This window comes from Molothrus ater, chromosome 4, assembly GCF_012460135.2.
Source record: "Molothrus ater isolate BHLD 08-10-18 breed brown headed cowbird chromosome 4, BPBGC_Mater_1.1, whole genome shotgun sequence".
Lineage (NCBI taxonomy): Eukaryota > Metazoa > Chordata > Aves > Passeriformes > Icteridae > Molothrus > Molothrus ater.
Genome location: NC_050481.2, coordinates 63,694,761 through 63,716,964, shown reverse-complemented (window position 1 = coordinate 63,716,964; position 22,204 = coordinate 63,694,761). Strand labels below are relative to the sequence as shown.

At 37.1% G+C, this 22,204-nt stretch overlaps 1 protein-coding gene across 2 annotated transcripts in view; it reads left to right on the top strand.

Annotated features, from left to right (window-relative positions):
- The window catches only part of FAM193A (family with sequence similarity 193 member A), a 77,474-nt gene that overhangs the window by 47,685 nt on the left and 7,585 nt on the right, over positions 1–22,204 (top strand). The window contains exons 9-19 of one of the 2 annotated variants that reach the window (XM_036382658.2): positions 4,680–4,757; positions 6,334–6,446; positions 6,608–6,850; positions 8,787–8,940; positions 9,047–9,226; positions 12,080–12,331; positions 14,286–14,484; positions 15,736–16,008; positions 16,352–16,634; positions 18,497–18,683; positions 20,197–20,427. In XM_036382658.2, the coding sequence (XP_036238551.2) occupies positions 4,680–4,757; positions 6,334–6,446; positions 6,608–6,850; positions 8,787–8,940; positions 9,047–9,226; positions 12,080–12,331; positions 14,286–14,484; positions 15,736–16,008; positions 16,352–16,634; positions 18,497–18,683; positions 20,197–20,427 (2,193 nt within the window). The remainder of the gene's footprint in view (positions 1–4,679; positions 4,758–6,333; positions 6,447–6,607; positions 6,851–8,786; positions 8,941–9,046; positions 9,227–12,079; positions 12,332–14,285; positions 14,485–15,735; positions 16,009–16,351; positions 16,635–18,496; positions 18,684–20,196; positions 20,428–22,204) is intronic. The other variant, XM_054514732.1, reaches the window with a different exon arrangement.

The following is a 22,204-nucleotide window of genomic DNA, read 5'->3' as shown; positions in this document are numbered from 1 at the left end:
GGAGCAGCCCATGCAGGACTGTGCCTTCAGCGAAGAATAATTTCTTGGGTATTTTTATCTACGACTTTGAAGCAACAAAATGTAACTTTTTTCATTCATGTTAGTCATTCACAATAGAAAAGCATGAACTTAAAATACTTAGTGGTGATTGTACAATGACATATTCAAATTGTTGAAGCAGACTGTTGTGTTCTTGTTTAGAGATGGTCTTTGAGCATTTCATAAATATCTTAGCCAGTAAATGAGCCACAGGAAATAAAAATACCCATTCCACAAAACCCCCTAAGCTTTCAAAATAATAAGTGCATTAAATGAAATGCAGAGGAAGAGGTAGATTTTAAAAATTACTGCATGTTTCATAGTGTCATGATGATCATTGTACAGTTGTCAAAATGGAAACTCCAGTTTGTCTTAAGGCATAAATATTTGAGACCTCTGAAGCAGTCCTTTAATCAAGTATATGATCTGATAGCTTATTCTGAATTTGTGCTTTATTTCAGAGAATAATCATGTTATTGTGCTGACTCCTACATTGCTGAGAGCTTAATTTTCAGGAAAATAGCTGTTTATTTTGCAAGTGGTTGTTTATATTCTTCAAAAATTTCTCCTGTGGCTTTTGCCTCATGCTCAAAAAAAATTAATTTTTTAAAAACACCTCAGGAAAAGAGTGAATATCTGCTTAATTCAGTCCTAAGTGTTCTAGAAGAAAAGATGTCTTGGAAATACAACTGAAGATAGAGAATTCTATAGAAATTTCCTTCTATTTTGAAGTTTTATGAGGAGTAAAAATATGGAGAACTAATTTGAGATTCAGTAATACTGTGTTGCTTCTATAGATGACAAACATACTTTAGTCTTATGATACACTGTAAATGTCCTTCAGAAGTTGTTCCCTGTGCTGAAGATTTAAGTGAACTTTTACCATTAATTCCAGTGCCTTATCGATGGAGACAGGATATAACTAATTTTATTTTTAGAGTTCACTCTATATTTGGGGACTGCATCTGTGAGCTTTGAGTTAAGTTTTCTCTTGGTCTGGCTGCTTTTGTGCATCGAAACATTTGACTGCAGCTCAGTAAAATGTCCTCCTCACATTTTATGCTATTAGAAGTCATCTTTCCCATGATGTCAGGGTGCCATGGCTGTCTGATATTGCCTCTCTAGTTAGAAAGGAGCCCACTTCACTGCCATCATTCAGCTATTTTTTTAAATGGCATTTCTGTAGAGTCACATTCATATTTGGTTTCTGACTGTTGTCCTGAACCACTTGATTAGCTCTTAACTGACTTTTCTGTATTTCTTTTTATCAAGTGACCATGCAGCTGCCACAAGTCCTGTCTTGTAGCATTTTTTAAATTTGCTCAGTGAAGCCTGTACCCTGTGCAGACAGGCACTCTTCTCCCAGTGATGACTTATTTCCTAATGACCAAAAGTACCTGCAGTGATGTGGGGGTCTGTAGGAAAAACAATTGTAAAACTTAAATCCTCAAATTTTAAAGAAAATAGTCATATTTATATTGGTATTTATTTGAAGGAAAAAGCATTTTCAAGTCAGGCCTTAAACCCTGTGTTGGTGATAACCTGTGGTTATACTCTCTTGATCAAAAATACATTATTCAGCATAACCATCACACCTGAATTTGCAGTGATATTTTTGTCAGCAAAGTAGAAATCAGAAAGCCCAGCTGCTACAGAAACTGGGATCATTCACTTAATAGTGAATGCATGTTCATTAGTTGCTTGCTTCTTGGCTCAACAAAATACTGAGGACTTCTTGGTAGTGTTTGAAAAGTTAAAAAGGAAAGGAGATTTAAGAATGGTTCTCACTTATGTATTGTGGAGCTATACCCAAAGCAGCCCATCAGCAAAGATAATTGATGGACCCTCCACTATAGTATGTTATGTTACTTCTTGGTAAAAAAAAAGAGAATAGCTCTTGAAAGTAATACAAATATTAATTGTTTAAGACTGTGTAAGATAGCTGTGTAATGCACAGACATAACTTAATACACTTGTGGGCCATGTCTGTAGGCTGTGATAAAGTTTAGAATAAGGAATCATCTGTATCAGTGTATCAGTGCCTGTATTAATCATATGCTAAATCTGAGGAAAATCTTTGGAGTATCTTGAGTAAAGGAGAGTTTTAAGTGTATACAACCTCTACATCCAGATTCTGATTTCCTTACCAAACTTAGACTACATTTACCTAGGAGGTCCTGGGTTATTTCAACAAGTAATGGCTATATGTGCTTCATGCCAAAGGATTCTCTTTTCTTATTTCCTTTTTTAATTATAATTTTATTTTTTTAACTGAAATGCTTTTGCCCAGGCAGAGCTTCTTATTTGTCTCTCTATATTAATGTGTGATTTTTTTTTCAAGTCCTGGTCCACTTAATAGACAAAATGATATGGGCATAAATTGTTTTTTGTCTTTATGATGGCTGTATAGATAATTGAAGCAATCATTATTTTTGTGTGCTGAGAGTTTGTGATAGGAGGAATTTTTTTTGTTATTTCTAGTGAGATAGTCTAGGAAAATAGATTCACACATGAAATTTGGGAAGATCAAATGTGCGACTTACATTTGGTGCAGACTTTAAAATTTGGAAGAAACAAGCATCCTGTGATATGTGTCTGGGCATCAGGGGTTTCCACAGATGATTTAATGTTATGTTTCTGTTCTGACCAGGCTTCTGGCCATATTTTTTCATCCATTTCAGAATGGAAGAATAGTTATTCACCTGTCTGTCTTGCTTGTCTGATGGAGCTCAAATACTTTTTAGCCTCAAATAAGTAGGGAGGAAGGAAGAGGGTGGTAGTGACCCTCTCTTCTCCATTGGGCAGTGTTAATAATATATTCAGTCCAGATGTGCAAGACTGAAGTGTAAATTTTTTCTTCTGATGGCATTTGAATTTATCTCTCACTTCCTAGCAGAGTTCTTGGGCATGATTCATGTGGTTTGTATTGCAGCTGCTTTGCTCTGGTGAAATAAATATTCACTGGGGAAAAGAAAGGAGGGAGAGAAGTGGATTTCTATTATTTATGGAATCAATAACTTAAGATACTTGTAGACATGGAGTATTGGCAAGGCTGCAAAGGTAGAAGTAGGAAAACTCAAATGTCAGCTCCTGTTCCCATTAATGCTCAGGTACCAGGCCTTACCCTGTGCTGTTTGCTGTGACAGTTTCTTGGCAGGCTTGAGTAGGCAGCTCCCAGTTAATGCACTGGCTGTTTTAAATGTCGTTCTCTGGCATTAAAAGTCTTCTCTTACAAAGTGTAGTGAAGGCAGGTGGCTGACTTTGATGGTGAGGGTTCAGGTGTCAGGGCACCCAAACCAGTGAGAACTGCTGGCCTTAAATATAGCTCAAGGGTTCTCAGGGGCTGATAGTTCATCCAGGATGGAGTTTCTGATGTTGCTTGCTGCAGGCTCTGCAGTACCTTTTAGTGTGTCTGAGAAATGGTATGAGTAGTTTAAGAATATTTCATAGGTGTCCTTTTTTTTCTTATTTTTATAAACACATGTAGATGTGGTAAACTAATTTTTTGGTGTTAGCGTTATCTCACTGGAGTAAAGGAAATCCAAATCCACAGTGGTAATTAAAATATGATGCTGATAGTTTCAGAAATCAATTAGGCAGATTTTTTCCACTTAATACTGCTTCAGATCCCCAGCTTAAAATTTTATCTTCCTAAGTAAATAATAATAGCAATAATATACTTAGCTTACTAGTGGGACTTTAAACTTTTTATCAAGTATAAATTTCTGGAGGCATGCTTTTGAAGATAAAAAGAAAGTTGCTAGTGGTGTAACTCAATGGTCTTTGGCTCACTAACCTATTTTATGAAGCAATCTCTTATATTCTATAAGGTGATAGATTTTGATGATGATTATTATTATTTAGGTAAATTTTTAAAAATATCTATAAAAGATAACCCAGGTAGTTGTTTTTCCTCACTGATGAAGTAATGATATTAGAATGTTGTAAGGTATGACAGGAGGAGTTTTGTTCTTGCATTTTGTTGTGTTAGAGTTCATGAAAGCTTTTGTGTTCCCTCAGAGTCAATTTATTTACTAAATCAGAAAAATAGCATTTGTGACAAAAAGTTACAGACTCTTATGTTCATTTATGTTGATATGATTTGAGAGACAAGAAATTATCAAGAATTTTTCCAGCCTTAGATAAATCAAGGGGCATGAAAAACTTTGATGATTAAATAGTGTTAGTCTAGGTCACTACTTTTGATTCTTTGACTCTTTGGCTGATTAGTTCCACATGTGGTACTTCAGGGTTTACACTTGATCCTGCACTGGGGCCTTGCTGTAAATCCAGTATCTCTAGATTTTAATGGATTGCAATCAATCTGAGATGTTGAGTATTTAATAGCAATCACTGTTTATCAAAAATATTATGAAACTATGTAATGAAAGGAAATATTAACATAAGGAGTAAGACTGGAAAAATCCAAGTGGAAAATACAAGTGAAAAATTGTGTAAATAAATATAAAATCTTTTAAGTGACTCAAATTATTAGCAAATAAAAGACATTTCATATTGACTAAGTGTGTGAGTACTTGGAGAGTAGTATAGATAAGCTAGGTTTAATGAAACGGGCCAATTGACAACAAAGTAGGTTTTCTATTGTTAAATCAATGAGTTTTCCTCAAATTCTGTTTTAGATGGCAATGAAAACAAAACAACGCATGCTAAAGGAAGACTGGGAATTTTTTAAACAGAGGCGTTTTATTGAAGAGCAGGTAGGATTTTTTTTTCCATACCCTTCTAAGTTATACTAATGCTGCACATGTATTTGTAAGATGCAAACATGAGTGTAGTATGTTGTACTAGTTCTCTGCAATCTAATTCTGCAACTATGCCAGGCATGAAATTTGCTCAGTTAAAATACAGAGAAGTGAGATCCAAGAAGAGCAGGTAAAAGTCTGTAATCTAGTTACTGCAAAGTAAAACATAAACACTGTTGTCTTAGGACTGAAAGCCAGGTGTTTAAAATAGCTGTACGAAAAAAAAGTGGAATTTTTGTTGCCTTAGAGTGGGGTCCAAAACAGCCAATACATTGAGTGTGGAGCTGTCTTGATGTACATGGTAGGGAATACTGTGCTCAAGAATTTAACAAATACCTGTGTGTGTGCAGGAGCGTGAGCCTCAGTGTCAGGGCAGGTGATTCCACCTGTTGAGATTCCAGAGATAACTCCTGCAGTTGTTTTTTGGGGAAAAGGCTGAGCAGAACTGTGTTCCTTTTTTTAAGCTTTAAGCAGAGAGGGGCCAGTAGAAGTTTCTACCTTATTCTTAAACTGCTGTTTAAGACTCGGTACTCTCTTCTGCAGCCTAGAAGTGTTCAAGTGTGCATCATGCTTTCCATAAGAGTACAGTGGGCTTCGGCTAGAGTCAACTTTGGATGGAGAACCTCTCTGTTCCTGTACCAGTATGCAGAAAGAAACGCTAGTCATGAGCCAGAGAGAGTATGATAGTACATTTTAATAAACTTAAGTTTAAGCTTAAATTGGCAATGTCTCAAAGCAGTCATCAGTAAGTACTTTTTCCTATAAGGAACATAAGCCTGTGTTAACCATGTATTCAGAACATCTGGTATACAGGTCTCCTCAGAGGACTTGAGGAAGAATCCTCTTTTTCCTTGATCCTAATTGGCCTTAAGTGAGCTGTAAGACCATGGCTGCTTAGGTAAGGATCAGGTCTGGGTATCTATAGAAGGGGGAGCTTAGGCACATCCTTGTTTAACCTAAGGCTTGTAGGTATCTAATGAAATTAGGTGCTTTCAGGATTAGGCCTCTGCCAGGTGGAGATTATTTGGATTGTAATTTTTTACTAATGCAGTCAAGTCCTGTTTTGGGCAGCTACTCTTGACTCCATACCATTGTAGGTAACAAATTAGTCCTAATTTTTTTTAATTTAGAAGTTAAGGGTCAGTTTGCTTTCCCCATTTGTCAGCAGTGTCCTTTTGTGCATATCATGAAACAAGACATAAGCTGCTCAAGTTCAGAATGCATCAGCAGAAATACAGTGCAAGATGTACATATGAATGAGTTAGGGAGACAGACTTGTCCACTTTCCTATTTCACAGCAGAGACAGACTTTATTTGAAGGATATTGATGCCAGCTGTTTGTCATTTGTAACTTTGAACTTCCTTTTTGTGTTTAAAACACCACCTTCATGGAATTATTCTGAATTATTTTGCTTTTAAATAATTTTGCCCAAAGAACCCTTTTTGGTTATGTAACTTGTCGTTATGTGCCATTGAGTTTTTAACGGGAAGACTTGCACTACTAAAACACTACTTTTACCATTTACTTCAGCTCAATAACAAGAAAGCACTATCTGGGGAGAACAACTTCACAGACACAATGAGACACATGCTGTCATCACGTTTGAGCATGCCTGACTGTCCCAACTGTAATTATAGAAGAAGGTGAGCTGATGTTTTTAGTATGAAATCATAATAAATCATTACTTTTCTGTTCAAGGAAAAAAGAAATAAAGAAATAAATTATTGGAACAAAGAATGTGGTTACTTTAAATAAATGCTAGTTAAACAAGATTATAAAAATCTGTGATTTAATTTCTGAGCAGATGTACTTGCGATGACTGCAGCCTTTCACACATTTTAACGTGTGGCATCATGGATTCTCCCATAACGGATGATATCCACATTAACCAGTTACCACTACAAATTGATTCTGCCCCGGATTATTTATCTGAGATCCGCCCACCCAGTATGTCTTCAGCAAGTTCAGGATCTGGTTCCAGCTCACCTATCACAATTCAGCAACATCCCAGACTCATCCTCGCAGATAATGGTTCTGCACCAACTTTGTAAGTTGCTTTTTCTGTTTCAAATTTTTATAGTGAATTGAACTTAAGCAGGCAAATGACATTGGCAGGCTATCATTATGTAATGCTAGTTTTGTCTCAGAAAATTATTTAATAATGGTACTGTATTCAGCTGGCCACAACTCCAGCTGTATGTTGTGCAAACATAATATATATTAAAATAGATGCTGTCAGATTTCTGAAAATTTGTGAAGATACTGAATACCAGTATTGCTAAAAGTTTTTGTAGTGTGTGCTTTCCTGCTTTGCAATTACAGGGACATCAGATTCTGAGTGCTTTAGAGCATTGTCTTAAAATGTCAGATTTTCCTAAACTGAGCAAGGTAACTGGCATTCCTTTCTTTGAAGGATCATCATTTCACATGAATCACTTTGGTTCCAAAAAAAGCCTTTATTATATGGCTTTTTGGATTGTTGAACCTGTGTTAGTATGGCTTGCATCAAAAAGTTTTGTCCCTATCAGAAGTATCTGCCACTCGATTTCTTACACTCCAATCCAAGTCTTTATGAGATTTGAGACATGAGTCTAATGGTGGACTTCTACCCCTTCGTGATTTCAAAGAGTTCAGGCTGCCTGGTGGGCTGGCTTTTGTACTCAATATGGCTACAGCTAACCAGGAGTCTCCTCTGTTATGTGCTGTTCCAAAGAAATACTTAAAAACCCCAACTTCAGTTACTTGCATGGTGGGAACACTGAAATAATGAAATACCTGCTGTAGGTGCAGTCAGGGGAATTTTCCACAGTATTCCATGCTCATGCACTGTGATGAGCAAGGACAGTGCAGATGTGTGGGATGTTTCTGGTCACTGTCAGTGACTAAGTTCTGTTTTCTCTAAGCATTTATCTACTACCACCAATGGTTTAGTATTCCATTACAGAGCTGTAGTTTCTGTACCTATTCAGGGAGCACTTGAAAAGAGCTACATGTTCTTAAATGTGTACTTTGCCATTTCTATAAACTCTCACTAATTTTGGTGCTGAAATGTCAAAAATTGTTCACTTTGTCTCTTCAGAAGCTAGTTCAGTTGAATCCAAGTATTATTTACTGTAAGAAGCCTATTTTTAGGGAAATACCACTGCTCTTTGGGGAAGTGCCATTTTATGTCTCATACTATCTGCTGTGTTTTGTTTCTTCATTGCACATTTGAAAGATGCCTAATGGTGCCATCATGTAATTAAATTTTGGCTGAGTTTTTTATGGAATGCAACAAGATAAAAGTGCACAGTTTAAGAGCTCTTACGAGAGCTCTGGATTATTGTAGCAACATGAAACTAACTGATCTTTGCAACACTTCCCTGGAGTGAGTAATTAAATGTGCATGTCCTTTTACTATCTATCTGTTAGGCAAAAAAATTCCACTAAGTATTTTAGAGCTAATTTTGAAAAGCATGCAGATGTGGGGTTGTCTACAAACTAATGGCTATTGAGAAACTTAAGAGCTGCTGTGATGTGTTTAGTGTTCCCTTTTTACTGGTGTGACATTTAACGTGGAAAAACTTAAATTTCATATTGTGGGTTTTTCCATTTAGCAGTTTGTAAGAAGGAAGACATTGGCATAAAGCTTTTTTCATCAAATTGAAGGTCGTCAGTATCCTGGAATTATTAATTCCCTAGATTCTTGGTCAGAAAAGAGTGTTTGAAAAATATTTTACCCAAAAGCAGTAGAGAATCTTATTTTCAATTAAGTCTGTCATTCAGGCATGTGACTGCTACATTGAGTAGGATTATGTGGCAGATTGTTTGATTTTTACTTGGTTGAAAAAGTAAATTCAGTTTAACAACTTGGAAGACCATCCATTGACTCCTAACTGGAACATTCATACAAGGGATGCCCTCAACTTTATTTCATCTTGATATTCTAGCTGCTTTCACTATAACTGAGCAGTGGGATTTATCTAAGCCTCTTTTCCCCTCAGTGGTAGTGATGATGATGATGTTGCACCATTATCAGCAAAATTTGCTGATATCTACCCACTGAATAATTACGACGATGCAGAGGTTGTAGCCAACATGAACGGAATCCACAGTGAGCTGAACGGCGGCGGCGAAAACATGGCCCTGAAAGATGAGGTACAGTATTTACAGTGTCCTAGCTTGTTCTGGGTTTTGGATGTGCTCACTGGAGAAAGCCTGGTCCTTATTCATGTCCCCATGTTAATGAGTTAATGTTGTCCAGTCTCCTCAGGTGAGCAGTACTAGCAGCAGTTCCTCAGAAGCAGATGATGAAGAAGCAGATGGGGAGAGCAGTGGTGAACCACCAGGGACTCAAAAGGAGGAAATGTCTCTAGGAAAAAGGGCATTAAGGAAAGATGAAACAAAAATGGATAGTCCACCACCTTCTTACCCCAGTCAGCAGGTACAGTCATCTAAAAGCATCTTGTAGTAGGTTAATTTCTGAAATGTGGCTGTTGAATGAGAAGACATTTACATCATCAATTAATTTTTTAACTTAAAATATTAAGTTGTCATAGGTAAGTATGACACCTAAAATAACTAATTGTTACATTGTCATGTCAAATAATCTTTTAGTCAAAACCTGAAATATGTTAGTTATATTAAAAGATGCATAAGGAAAAGGGGAAAAAGCCTATTCCTACCTGTATGAATGAAAAACATAAACTAATAAGCATTTCTGTTTGGAAGATCAGCCTGATCTGTGCTAAATGTTAGTGTTAGGTTATTTGAAATTAATTAGGGTGGGGGGTGGATGTTATGAGTACTTAGTTAACACATATTTCCTTCATATTCTATTTGAAGATTGCCTTTCCCTGTGTAAACCCTGTGTATTTAAATCAGTTGCATGACTTAACAGCATGGGTCTTGGAATGTTTGGTTTGTTTGTTTGTTTTTAATTTTTTGAGATTATGAAGCTCTTGACTGTAAGGTCATCAGACCACATAGAGAACCATGCCTGGACTATCTGCTCTGCAAGTAGCAGTGTTTGGTTTAACAACTGAGCACCAAAGCAAAGATCCAATGGATTTGTCTCTGTAACCACAAGGATTTCAATCTAAGTTACCCTGCAGCTACAACACAGGCTCCCTGCTTTGAGACACACTGTCACTTTTATTTCTTCTTATTGCATGAGAGGAGTGCATATTGGTGCACCTTTGAGAGCTTAGACAATAATCATCTCCCAGCAGATGTTATCTTCTGGTTAGGATGTTTTAAGACTTTCCACTGGAAGTATTAAGAGTATTAAAGGAATTTTCTTTCAGCAAGTACATTGAGGGTTTATTCTATGTATTGCTGACCTGTGCCATAAAAATTACATGGGGTGAGTCCTCTGTCAAACTAGTTTGAAACTGGTGAAGAGATTCAGTTTTTGTTGTGGAAAATCAAATTAGATTATATAAGTCCACTTGCCTTAGGGAAGCAAACTAAAATGCAAGACAAAAAGATGGATTTAGCCTTTTTCTTTTCTTTGAGGAATAAGAGTATTTTCAGAATGATTCTGAGGAACTCTTAATGACTTTCTTTTTTTAGTCTGATCTTTTAATCAGAGCTGAGTAGTATAGTGTTGTATTTAAGTGATCAATTTCACTTATACATGTCATGTGAATTTGAGATTTTTTGGCATTACCTCTTGGTTTTGCTAATTTACTCAGTACCTGTATTTCTCTTGGATTCCTTTTCAGTACCCAATTAATCAGAATTGGGTTTTGAGTCTCTTCAGTTTGTTGGAAATATTTTTTCCATTTTCATTTGCTAGTAGATTAGTGTTGATTTCTGGATAGCACTGATTTTTTTATTAGAGAGGTGGTGGGGGGGGTTGTTTTCTTTATACATGAAATTAATTCAGTTGTTGTATTTGGTTTATGACATCTCTGTTATTTGTTAAAACATACCTTGTGATAAAGGCTGTAATGCCTTTAAATTATAACAATGAGTTACTTTTTCTAAGAAGAAGGGATATTTAAGAAGAGCATCACCTGTCAGTTCTTCTCTAGATAGCTAATCTTAATGTTGCATTTTTAGAAAAATGTGAACTGCCACATTGGTGGGAAAAGGAGAAATTGGGAAGTATTCTTGGTATTGCTTCTGATAAAATTATCTACCAGTGAAATGTCAGGTGACAGTGGCTGGAAAAAGTAATGAGCTGAAAGGGAAATGAAGCTGCTCTTTCCTGGGCTGCTTTTCTTCTAAAGTCTTGAGTTCTTTTCAGACAACAGAGGCTGATGATACCTTGAGATCAGTACAAGTTTCTGAAGTGTGGATTTTTCATGGTTGGTGGAATTGTGAGATTTTTAGGAGAAATGTCAGCTTCACACATTTACAGAGTAGTTGAGTTTGGAAGGAGCTTGTGCAGATAATCCAGACCAGCCTTCCTGGTCAAAGCAAGATCACCTAGAGAGAGTTGGTCAGCACAGTGTCCAGTTGGGTTTTGAGTACCACCATGAGTGCTGTAGATGATATGCTCCAGTGTTTAGACACTCTCACAAATCAGTGGTTTGAGTGGAATTTCCTGTATTTTCAGTCTGTGTCCATTTCCTCTGACCCTTTCGTGGGATGCCACTGAGAGGAGCCTGGTGCTGTCCTCTCTGTTCTTCCCTTCTCCACCCAGTCAGGGTGAATCTCCCCTTTGAGGCTGAACAGTCCTAGTGCTCTCATTCACTCCTTGACAGATGCTCCCATCTTTGTGGTCCTTCACTGACACCAGGGTGTCCCTGTCTCATACTGGGGAGCCTGGGACTGAGCCTGGCACTGGAGTCACCAGTGCTGAGCAGAGGGGAGAGATTGCCTCCCTTGACATGCTGTTTGTGCTCTGTCTAATGCAACTGAGGATGCTTCCAATTTGATCAGCTAATCAACTCTTACCACTACTTCCTACACCCATTTTTTACATACGCTTGGAGAATGGTGAAAAATGTTAATCCAGTTAGGTGTTTTCTTTTTATGCTGGGGTGTTTGCCTAGTAATGATTGAATGCTGTCAAGGTTTGTCTCAGTATTTTGCTTGTTGGACATTAAATATTTATATGGTATGAAATCTCAGTTTTTAGGGTATTCTTTTAACTAAGGAAAAGATTCTTCACTAGTGCTTTTGCTTTGCTATGAGACTTTTCTATTGGTACTAGAAAAAAATTATATGGATGCTCTGAAAATATTAATTGATGTATGCAAAATGAAATAATACTACTGATTAGTAGGATTTTTTTGTCTGTTGAGTAGTTAGAGTTTTTAATGGGTTTTGTTGGGGTTTTTTGTAGGCTGACCAAGGTCCAAATGCTTGTGAATGTCATGTTTGCAAACAAGAAGCCTCAGGACTTACAGTCTCTGCACTTGCAACTGGACGCCTGCCTGCTGGGCACCAGTTTATGAATCCAGAAAAACCTGCACATCCTGCACTTCATCTTTACCCTCACATCCATGGACATATACCATTGCATACAATTCCTCATCTGCCTCGTCCACTTATCCATCCCACCTTGTACACTGCTTCTCCCTTCACACACAATAAGGTAAGCCTGACTAATGGGGATAGATGCATCCCCATCCCAGGAAAAATTCTCTACAGCTGTATAAACCAGCATGCCTGAGTATCAGTGAAACAATGCAAAGTTGCTGCAAATTGTGGTTTGGTTATAATATTCCTTTTGCAAGGAATGCTGAAGGGCAGGGAGGGAGATTCAGAACTGCTGGAAGGTTCATACAGAATGGCTGAGGGTATTTTTTCATCAGGAAGACTGATAATGTCTTCACTGTGATTAGAAAGCATGTTGAATCAAATGAGGCTTGCAAGGTGGAAGCAGTGACGGATCTTCAGTCAGTGTAAGAAAACTAATTAAGTCTTCATTTTATATGTATCAGAAAAATTTAGTATTCCATTTTGGCAATAACATTCTGAGATTTGTAATTAAAATTTTTGTGAATTCTTCTCCTTTTTTTTTTTGGTTGGGATTTGTTGGGTTTTTTTGAGCAGAGACATAGGAGTCTTATTTCATATTTGTAAGAGGTTTTTTGTCCTTCAAGAGAACTTGTGTTTCTGCAGGTTCTGCAAAATTCTTTTGACCTTAAACTCATAAATAATAAACAAGAGAAAGGTGTGGAGCAAGAATTGGGACCAAGTGACAGAAATATGAGTCAAACCCAAGCATTCCTCTTAATGGGGATGTTGTTTCACATATGTTTAAAGCAGCTGAACTGGGGATGCTGCTGAGAGGGGCAAAAAAGCCTTTGTCATTAGGTACATCTTTGTCTTCTCCTGGTCTGATCCAGTGATGAAGAATAATTCACCAAGATGACTCTTACTTGTTCTTTTTGTCCTTCTAAGCATCCACTTTGGGTTTTCCTGTCTTGGGTGTCCCTTCCTTACTTCTGTTCCATAGCTGCAATGTGCCAGCAACAACCCATTGCTGTTCTTCTGAAACCATGGGGAGTATTTCTTTGCACCCATGTATTCAAATTTTCTTCAATGCAGGTTATTCCAGCCCCTCCCACCTTCACCATTAGGCAGAAAATGAAAATCCTTCTTTATAGAAAAGGGTGATTAGGTATTTAAGTAGTTTGTTTGGCCATGAGTTTCATGTTTGAAATGTCTTTGGACTCAACTGATATTTTTAATATCTTTATCTATAATATCTCTACTTCTGCATAGCTTTTAATTTGCATCAAATCTAGTATAAAAAGAGAAAAAAACCTGCTTTTCCTTTTTAAAGGTAGCAGTATTTGAATAAAATGTTTATGTTGCATGAGGTCTCTGGGAGAAAGGTAATTTTAGAATGTGTATAAACAATTTCAGCCAGAAGAAATGGGGTGAGCCCAAACAACTTGTCTCTATAAAATGAGAAAAAATGTGTGCTTCCTTTTTTTTTTCCCTCCACTTGGTTCTTAAAAGGAAGGAGTGTATTCCTTGCTTGTTAATTTTAAGTTAGGAACCACTTAATGCTTGAAAATTAAAAGAAAGGAAGAAAATAATTAGCTTTTGGTTTATGTGTTTTATTTCTTTTTCTCTTGTCCTTATTTTCAATGCTGAAATGTTTGTAATCCCTTTTCACAATTGTCTTCTGTGGTAATGATTGTCATGTCAGAGAAGATTAGTTTGTTTAGGCAGCTCATGCTTTGAAAGATAGTAATTCCTAGCAAGTTCTAAATTCATACAAATACTGGTTTTAATTATATATTGACGCAACTATTTTTTGAGATTTGAGTATTTCGTGTTCATCAGTTAGTTGATTCTAAAAGCAGTGCTTTGTGAGTGTAAAATACAGACCTGTACATACAGTCTGTGTAATACGTTAAATGCATTATAATTATCCACAAATCAGCCTCTTTATCTTTCTGGGAAATAGTGTCTATTATGCTTTTGATAATGCTTTTCCCAATTAAAACACTATGATTTGAATATTGCTGTTGGAGTGACTGTGCAAGCAAACAGAATATTAATGGAGAAAATACTTTTTGTTTTTGTTGTAGGCATTACCACCAGCTCCAGTTCAGAATCATACAAACAAGCATCAAGTATTCAATGCATCTCTCCAAGATCATATTTATCCAAGCTGTTTTGGGAGCACTCCAGATTGGAATAGCTCTAAATTTATAAGTCTCTGGGGTTCAGAGGTGATGAATGACAAGAACTGGAATCCTGCTACATTTTTGCCTGACACAATTCCTGGTGAGGGTTTGCTACTACTTCACACTGACTAGTTAAAAGCCTTATGTTTTATGTTTCTTTTCAGGAATGGTGGATTTTATCACCATGGTTTTATAAGATGGGATTCTGGCAGATTTGCTGCCACTTCTACTCTAGTTGGGCAGAAAATTGGAAAATAAATTCTTATGTACTGGGGAGAAGATGCTAAAGGCAAACAAATAACGTGCTGGTTTTCACCTGTGGTCATTGTAGAGTTATGTTTGTCTTCAGAAGTTCAGTATTGTAAAGGAAAACTTAAATAACTTCTAGACTTCTCCACAAAAGCGGCCTTATTTCCACAGGGCAGTAAGAGCACTGGTAACAAGGCACTGTGTCCTACTTCTTATAATGCACAGAGATAACCACATTGTCATTGAGAAAGAGGCACAAATCAAGAAAAAGATTAATTTAAGCCAAGAAGCGTTTGAAATCCTAATGGTTAAAGTGAAAGAGAATATAAGGAAAATTTGAGAGAGAGAAATCTTTCCATTCACATCCTAGCAAATACTAAAAAGCCTTTTTTATTTTATTTGTCTTGTGTACAAAAGGAGGCTTGGGGGTTTTGTGTGTTGGCTTACTTTTTCAGACTCATCTGCTGCTAAGTTGTTCAAGCTACTACAGTGTTACTTAAAAAGAAAGGCATTAAAAACATCCAGAAAAACTTCCCCAGTAGGACAGCTCATCCATTTACAAATGTAGTTGTGGGTAGCTTTTCCATCAGATGGTTGGTGGCAGACTCATCTGGAAGGTCTATCACAGAGGTGTTTCTGTTAACTGGAATTTCAAATAAATAAATAAATGGTTTATAATTTTATATTGATAAATGGATATGTTGTTTCATCTTACAATTTTGTTATGGCCTACCTGGATTTCAGATAGTGGATATTATATATTTAGCATGTTAAAATGTTGTCAAATTAAAATTTTTCAATTATAAATGGATGAAGATATCTGTAGCACATTTGCTGCTTGTTAACACATTTAGTGACATTCTTAGAATTCTGTCTTCAGGGTTTGTGATTCTGCTCTGATGCTTCCCAGCACATTTTGTTACACCTACATTATCTGGGAGGATGGAGAGGGAAAGGAGGATTCCCTTCACTAATCCTACTAATCCAACATTAACAATATATCCTGTGTCTGCATCTGAATTATTGAATGTGTAATTTAAATCCTGTAAAGACACTTCAGTAATTATGTGATTCTTAATTACTCTCTGTGTTTCAATTGAAGGGAGTGATATATTAGCACCAGCACTCTCAGAAATAAGACCTGAAGCACTTCCTACTACATCTAGCAATGAAACAACAGCAGTTACTGACAGCAAAGAGAAAAAGAATGCTGCAAAGAAGAAATGTCTGTACAATTTCCAGGATGCCTTTATGGAAGCTAATAAAGTTGTCATGGCAACCTCTTCTGCCACTTCTTCTGTCTCCTGCACAGCAACTACAGTGCAGTCAAGCAGCAACCAGTTCAAAGTATCATCCAAGAGACCTTCATCAATAGGTAAGGATTTGTTACTCACATACATGCTTCAGTAACTGGCTCAAGTACATGTAGCTAACTATAAGGATTTATATAAGTGTTTAATTTAGTAAAATCATGCATCTTGATGATTTTTGTTAATTGCTGTTAGTATTCTTGAGTTAGTCTCTGTACTTCTGAATTGAAGAACTTTATGAGACCTTGATGTTAGGGTTGGAAATTGGTAATAGAACTTAGTTGAAATACTGCTGATTTTTATAGAAGCTGAGAATATGCAGTACTTGGTATGATTTTATGGATAGTTTATGGGGACTTACTAATAATTTTTAACTGTAAGTGGTTTCTTTTTTTTCTGCCAATTTAGGTGAAGTGTTCCACAATATTAATAAAGAGGACCATAGACATTCTGCACCAGTTGCACCACGAAATAGTCCTACCAGTTTAGCATCCCTTCCTTCACTGTCTCCTGCTGCACTGTCTCCAGCCTCCACACCCCATCTTCCAAACCTTGCTGCTCCTTCTTTCCCCAAAACTGCTGCAACAGCCCCTGGATTTGTGGATCCTCATTCAGGTCTTTGTCCTACTACAGTTGCACCTCCTACTTCAACCACAGACAGCTCTGTAAGTGCCCCACCAAGTGTCTGCAGGTAAGTTTGTTGTTATTCTTGCCATTCTTTCTTTACAATAGAAAGGAAATTAAAATACAGATACCTCTTCTCCTTTGCCACTGGTTGTAGTGTGAAAGCTGTGTTTGTGTTCAGCAAATGAAACCAAGTGCAGACACTTAGTATGTAACTTGGTGTGAGATTTCACAAATATGATTTCCATTGTGCAGTCCAGTTACTGAATTTAGAGGCTTGAAAACAAATGTTTGCTCACTTCTAGAAATATTGCCTGGGATATACAAGTCAAACTGTTCTTTCTTACTCTATTTACTGGTTAATGATGCTGCTGAGACACAAACCTCTTGTTTTCTGTCATTTTGGCATTACATGGCAAGCAGGAGTGGAAAGCTGTGAAGACTTAATCTTGCTCTGTAATTTAGCTCAGAATATAAAGAGTCATACATGGTCTTGAAACCTGCCATGTAGTGACACATTTTCCTTTCTGCACTTAAGACTTCTTAGATATGACTCCTACCATTTATACTGTGGTTTTAGTGTGGAAGGATGTTGTGATTTCTGAAGGTTTTCAAAGGTCTTGGAGGTGGGAAGGACTTTGGTGGAGCTGTCTTCTGGTAATGTTATGTACTGTGGCAGGCTGACAATGGTGGCAGCCCTTTGATGTGTCTGAAGGGTGGAGGCATAACACAAAAGCAGTTGAGTCATTGCTCTGAGTTCTATGACTTGTAGGGCTGTGATCATGGATGGTATCAATGTAGTCTCCGGGCTGTAAGTTTTTGGAAGATGGTGTGAGATCTAGGTAGAGTCTGGTAAATGCTTCTAAAAATGTCCTTGTTTCTGTTACCAATTGGTTTTATTGATGATGTCTCAAGATCAGTAACTGTTCTTTCATACTTGAGAAATTATTGCAGTTTTGTAAAGAATTTTTCTTACCTAGTGCAGGGAGATAATTGAATATGGACACAGTAGAAATCCAGCTTTTTATCATTGTTTCCAGCTGCCAACATGGTGTTTTTTGTTTGGGGAAAAAAAAAACCAAACTGAGAGAGACCCAGAAGCAGTGATTGCATTCTGGCAAGGGGGAGTGAGGTTAGAAAGAAGATTTATACATATTCTGTAGATAAGGCAGAAAATATGGCCTGTTTTCACCTTTCTAACAAAAGAACAAAGAAATACTAATGATAGACAAGAGAGGGGATTTTTTTTAATGCTGCTTTCTTTTGAAGCAAACTCACCTCTGTTTTAGAAGATCTGGGCAGTAGAAATGTTGTGTGCAGTTACACAGAGCTCTGGGGGAATCAGCTGCCATGTACCTGCTTATTGAAGAGATGTGCCAGTATTCCCCCTTCAAAATCAAGTTGCAGACAGGGTAATGGGAACTTTTAGGTTTTAGCTGACCTTAGATTTTTTATTTAAGTCAAGAGCTTGAAAATATATCTAAAACCAGGAGATTTGCAACTGCATTTGAAACCTTCTTGATGTCACAAGTGGTGAGAGGGACAGCAGTTTCAAAACTATTCCATTAAAAAAAGCCAGAGTGAGTACTTCTGAAATACTTTACCTGTTCAAAGCCAGGAAGAGCTCTTCCAAAACTGGCTCTCTAGGCTGCTTGTGCAGGGCATCACTAAATTTGTTTTTTATAGTGTATCATTTTATCCTACTCTTGGTTTTGAATGTCTCCATTTGTAAGTTAGTGGATGAAAGCTTTAGGACGGCTGATATCCCAGTTTGAGAACCTTTGTTCCTGTTAGAGACAGGAACATGTATATCTTTCTTTTTTTAAAATAATGATATAATATTGTTGTTGTTGTTATTGGTGATTATTATTATTATACCTTATTTATTATTGTTAGGGTTTTATAAGCTTTTTTTTTAATTTGACACAGTGATCCTGATTGTGAGGGCCATCGCTGTGAGAACAGTACCACGTACGATCATCAGCAGTATGATGGAGAGGAGAGCCAGGATGAAGATAGCTGCTCAGAGCATAGCTCCAGTACCTCAACTTCCACAAATCAGAAGGAAGGAAAATACTGTGACTGCTGTTACTGTGAGTTCTTCGGCCATGGAGGAGTAAGTTTTTGTGTTTTCAATTGCTTTTGTTTGCTTTTTTGTCATTTATTCATCATAAGGTTGTAAGTGATTTATCAGACTGCATCTTAGGGGATGATATTGGAACTCAGTCAAGAGGTTGTAAAAGGAGTTGAAAAGTAATTTTCCTCTTTGAAATGAAGGATTGAAATAAACCTTTCCAGTTCAAAGCATTAAAGAGCAATAAAAATGACTAAAAGATTTAGAAAGCAACTGACTTGGATAATAGATGCATGTTTGACTGAAACTGCAAACAGGGGCATTGAGCCATTTAAATAACTTTAGAAAATTCATTTGCTCCTCTGTAGTACTGTAGTTACAATGAATGTGATGAGGTTGGGTAAAAGTATCCTTTATATAGGATATTAGTTTAAATCTTTATGGCAATTTATGAGCTCGTCTGCTAGCTGTAAAAATAATGATCCTCAAAGTATTCACTTTATTGCAATTTTTTAAAAGGAGAAAAAAGAGAGAAAAAACTCTAGATTCTTAGCTGAAATATAACACATTATTTTTTTCTTAACTTGTAAATCTGTGTATGGCCTGTTTTAATAATCAGTTTATCGATACCATTTGAGTCACTGGCATTTTTCCTATTTGAAATAAAAGCTCAGTTTATTTGCCATGTATTCGATCAGGTCAGTTTCATCTTAGTTCCTCAAGTGAATTAAATCCCCTGCCCTGATGGCTTAGAGGGGCCAGGGAAGGCATCCCATGTCCTTGAATGCTCCCACCATGTCCATGCTTGATTTGTGTTTGATGGTTACCTGACTGCACACTGAGTTATTCTTTTTGCTGAAGTGGCAGAATGTGACAGGATTTTTAAGTTAATAGGCTTTGTTTTGCTGGTTTAGTGAGTTGAACTCGTATAGGTGTGAACAGATGGGCACCAGGTCTGGTACAGGAGCAGAGAGGGTAAGGCATCAGGAGGGGAGAGGCAGGAACAGTGGTTGGAAATACAGATATGGAACATGATGCAAGGATTCCACTTGCAGCAGTGTTATTGATGGGACTCTGCTAGAGGGTGGGCTGGCTGGCTTCAGTGCAGGATATCCAGCCCTTCACAGGTACAGCCCAAAGCCTGTGTAGCCCAACCTCTGAAACAGATTTCACAGGAAATAAAAACAGAGCAAACATCTGCTCCTTTGAAATTTTCAAATACAGCTTACCAATCACAAGAGACTATGGAAATAAGTCACAGTATTTTTTCCTGCTTTTGAAGGTTATTTCTTTGTCTTCTTATTCATGCCATCCTCCTCAAGGTCAGCTGTTCTTTCAGTTGGAATATGTAGTTCAGAATCCAGCACCAAGTGTGGCAGGTCTGTTGCCTGTTAAATACACTTTGGGTTCACATACATACAATGAGTTTGATAGTCAGGTTTGGACCTCCCCTGTTATTTGAAGGGAGAGTATTTTGGTATTTCAAAATCTCCAAAGCATTAAGTCAGTGAAATTTTTCCATTTAGTCACTAAATTTTTGTCATGTGTCCTTCAGCCTCCAGCTGCACCAACCAGTAGAAATTATGCAGAGATGCGAGAAAAGCTTCGTTTACGTTTAACAAAAAGGAAAGAGGAGCAGCCGAAGAAACCAGATCAGATCTCTGAAAGGGAAAGTGTTGTTGACCATCGAAAGGTGGAGGACTTGCTACAGTTTATAAACAGCTCTGAAACCAAACCTGTGAGCAGTTCTCGTGCAGCCAAGCGAGCCAGGCATAAGCAGAGAAAGGTAAGACATGAAATTATGTTTATTCTAGACCTCACACTTTTCAATATCTGCGCTCTCCTCAAGTAGGCCAGTGTATACTGATTTATCCTAATGCTGTAATTGTGGTTTGTGGTACACTGCCAGTTTGTTTTTACATAACTGGCTTACCTGTTCAGGGGCTACCTGAGGAGTTATGTACTAGACTGGGAGGATTCCTGAAAATGCCTTTGTGATGTGTTTTGGTACAAGTCAGCTTTATATTGGAATTTCCCACACTTCCAAAGGTTATTTCTGAGTATCAGAAATGTTATAAATTTTATTGTTTTGTAGCATTGACATTTAAAAGTGAGGGAAATTAAAAAGTCAATGTTTCTGTACTGGGATAATGGCTTTGATAAGGTGTCTCTGTAGGATGCCAGGAAACATAGGTCAGTGCTTTTATGAGAGAGGAAGAGTTGCATTTGGTATTTTTAGAATAATTGCACTGAGCACCTTGCTGTCCTGAGTGACAGAGGTTAAGTGCTGTGCCACGTGATGACACAAAGGGTTATCCTGAGCTGGAGTGGCAAGCTGCAGAGAGGGGGCAGGGAAGAAGAAATTACAGGTTGCTTTTAAATGAATATTGGCACAAAAGATTTCTAAAAAACTCCAATGTACAATAGTGAAATTATTTTTTTGGAAACAGTATTTGCTGAGGATAATATAGAGGAGATAGGAAAAAGGAATAACAGAGGAAATGCCCTTTTTTTAAGTTGGAACAGGCAGGAAACCTTTTCTTAGAGCAATTCAAGTATCAGCCATAAGTATAAAATTCAAGGCACAATCTAATTGGTTGCTGAATGTTTTTGATTTCTGGTAAGCGTGTTTTGTGATCACACTGTAAATATTTTCTTGTTTGTGGATTTTCTTCTGGCATTACTTCTGCATTCTTTAAATGCTTCCATAGGTTTGGAAGACCTAATGTTCACAAGTTAAATTCATTATGTTCATGTTGTAGCACTATTCAGCATCTTAAGAGTTTAGTGGATTATTTATAAATAAAATAAATTTTGTAAAATTTGCAATGCAAAATTCACTTTGCTCATACCGTGCAGTTTGAGTGTAAGAAGTGGAAAATTCCCATAGGGTCATTCTCATGAGTAATTCCCATTTTTAAATGACTTCTGTAACTGTGAAAACGTAATGCCATACAGGTGCCTCTGAATGTGCAAGAAAATAAATGGTCATGGTTGTTCTCATTGTATGACTTTGTTTCATTTTGCTCATGATGCAAGATCAATGCTGCCCAGCAAAGTTTTAGGCATTGGCAGTAATGGCTGGCAAAATCCCTCACGTCTTTGTTTTGGTTAATGAACTAATGTCTGATGGTGGAAATCTGCCATCTTTAGGATTTTTGACAACTTCTAATGAAATTATTATTTGCTTAGTGTTTTGGTGCAGAATATTTTTAAGATTTTTTTCCTAATGTTCGTGATCTCTGAAACAGAGCAACTCTGCTACCATAGCAAGAGAACAGGTAAATGATACAACCTATGCAAGCTTGAGTTACCTGAGAAACACACACAAGTCTTTGAGAAGGAAGCTGAATGTTTTGTGGCTGTAGAAAACTTTGATGTGAAGTTAGGTGTAGAAACAGGGGAAAAAGGATCAACAGTTGGTATTAACAGTGGTGAAATGAGTTACAGAAACACAGAAAATGTGAATAGAGAAAAGACTAATATATTTAAAAGGGCAGCCTTTGTATACTTGCTTGCTCTGCAGAGTTACAGATTTAAGTATGCTCATATGGTCACATCCT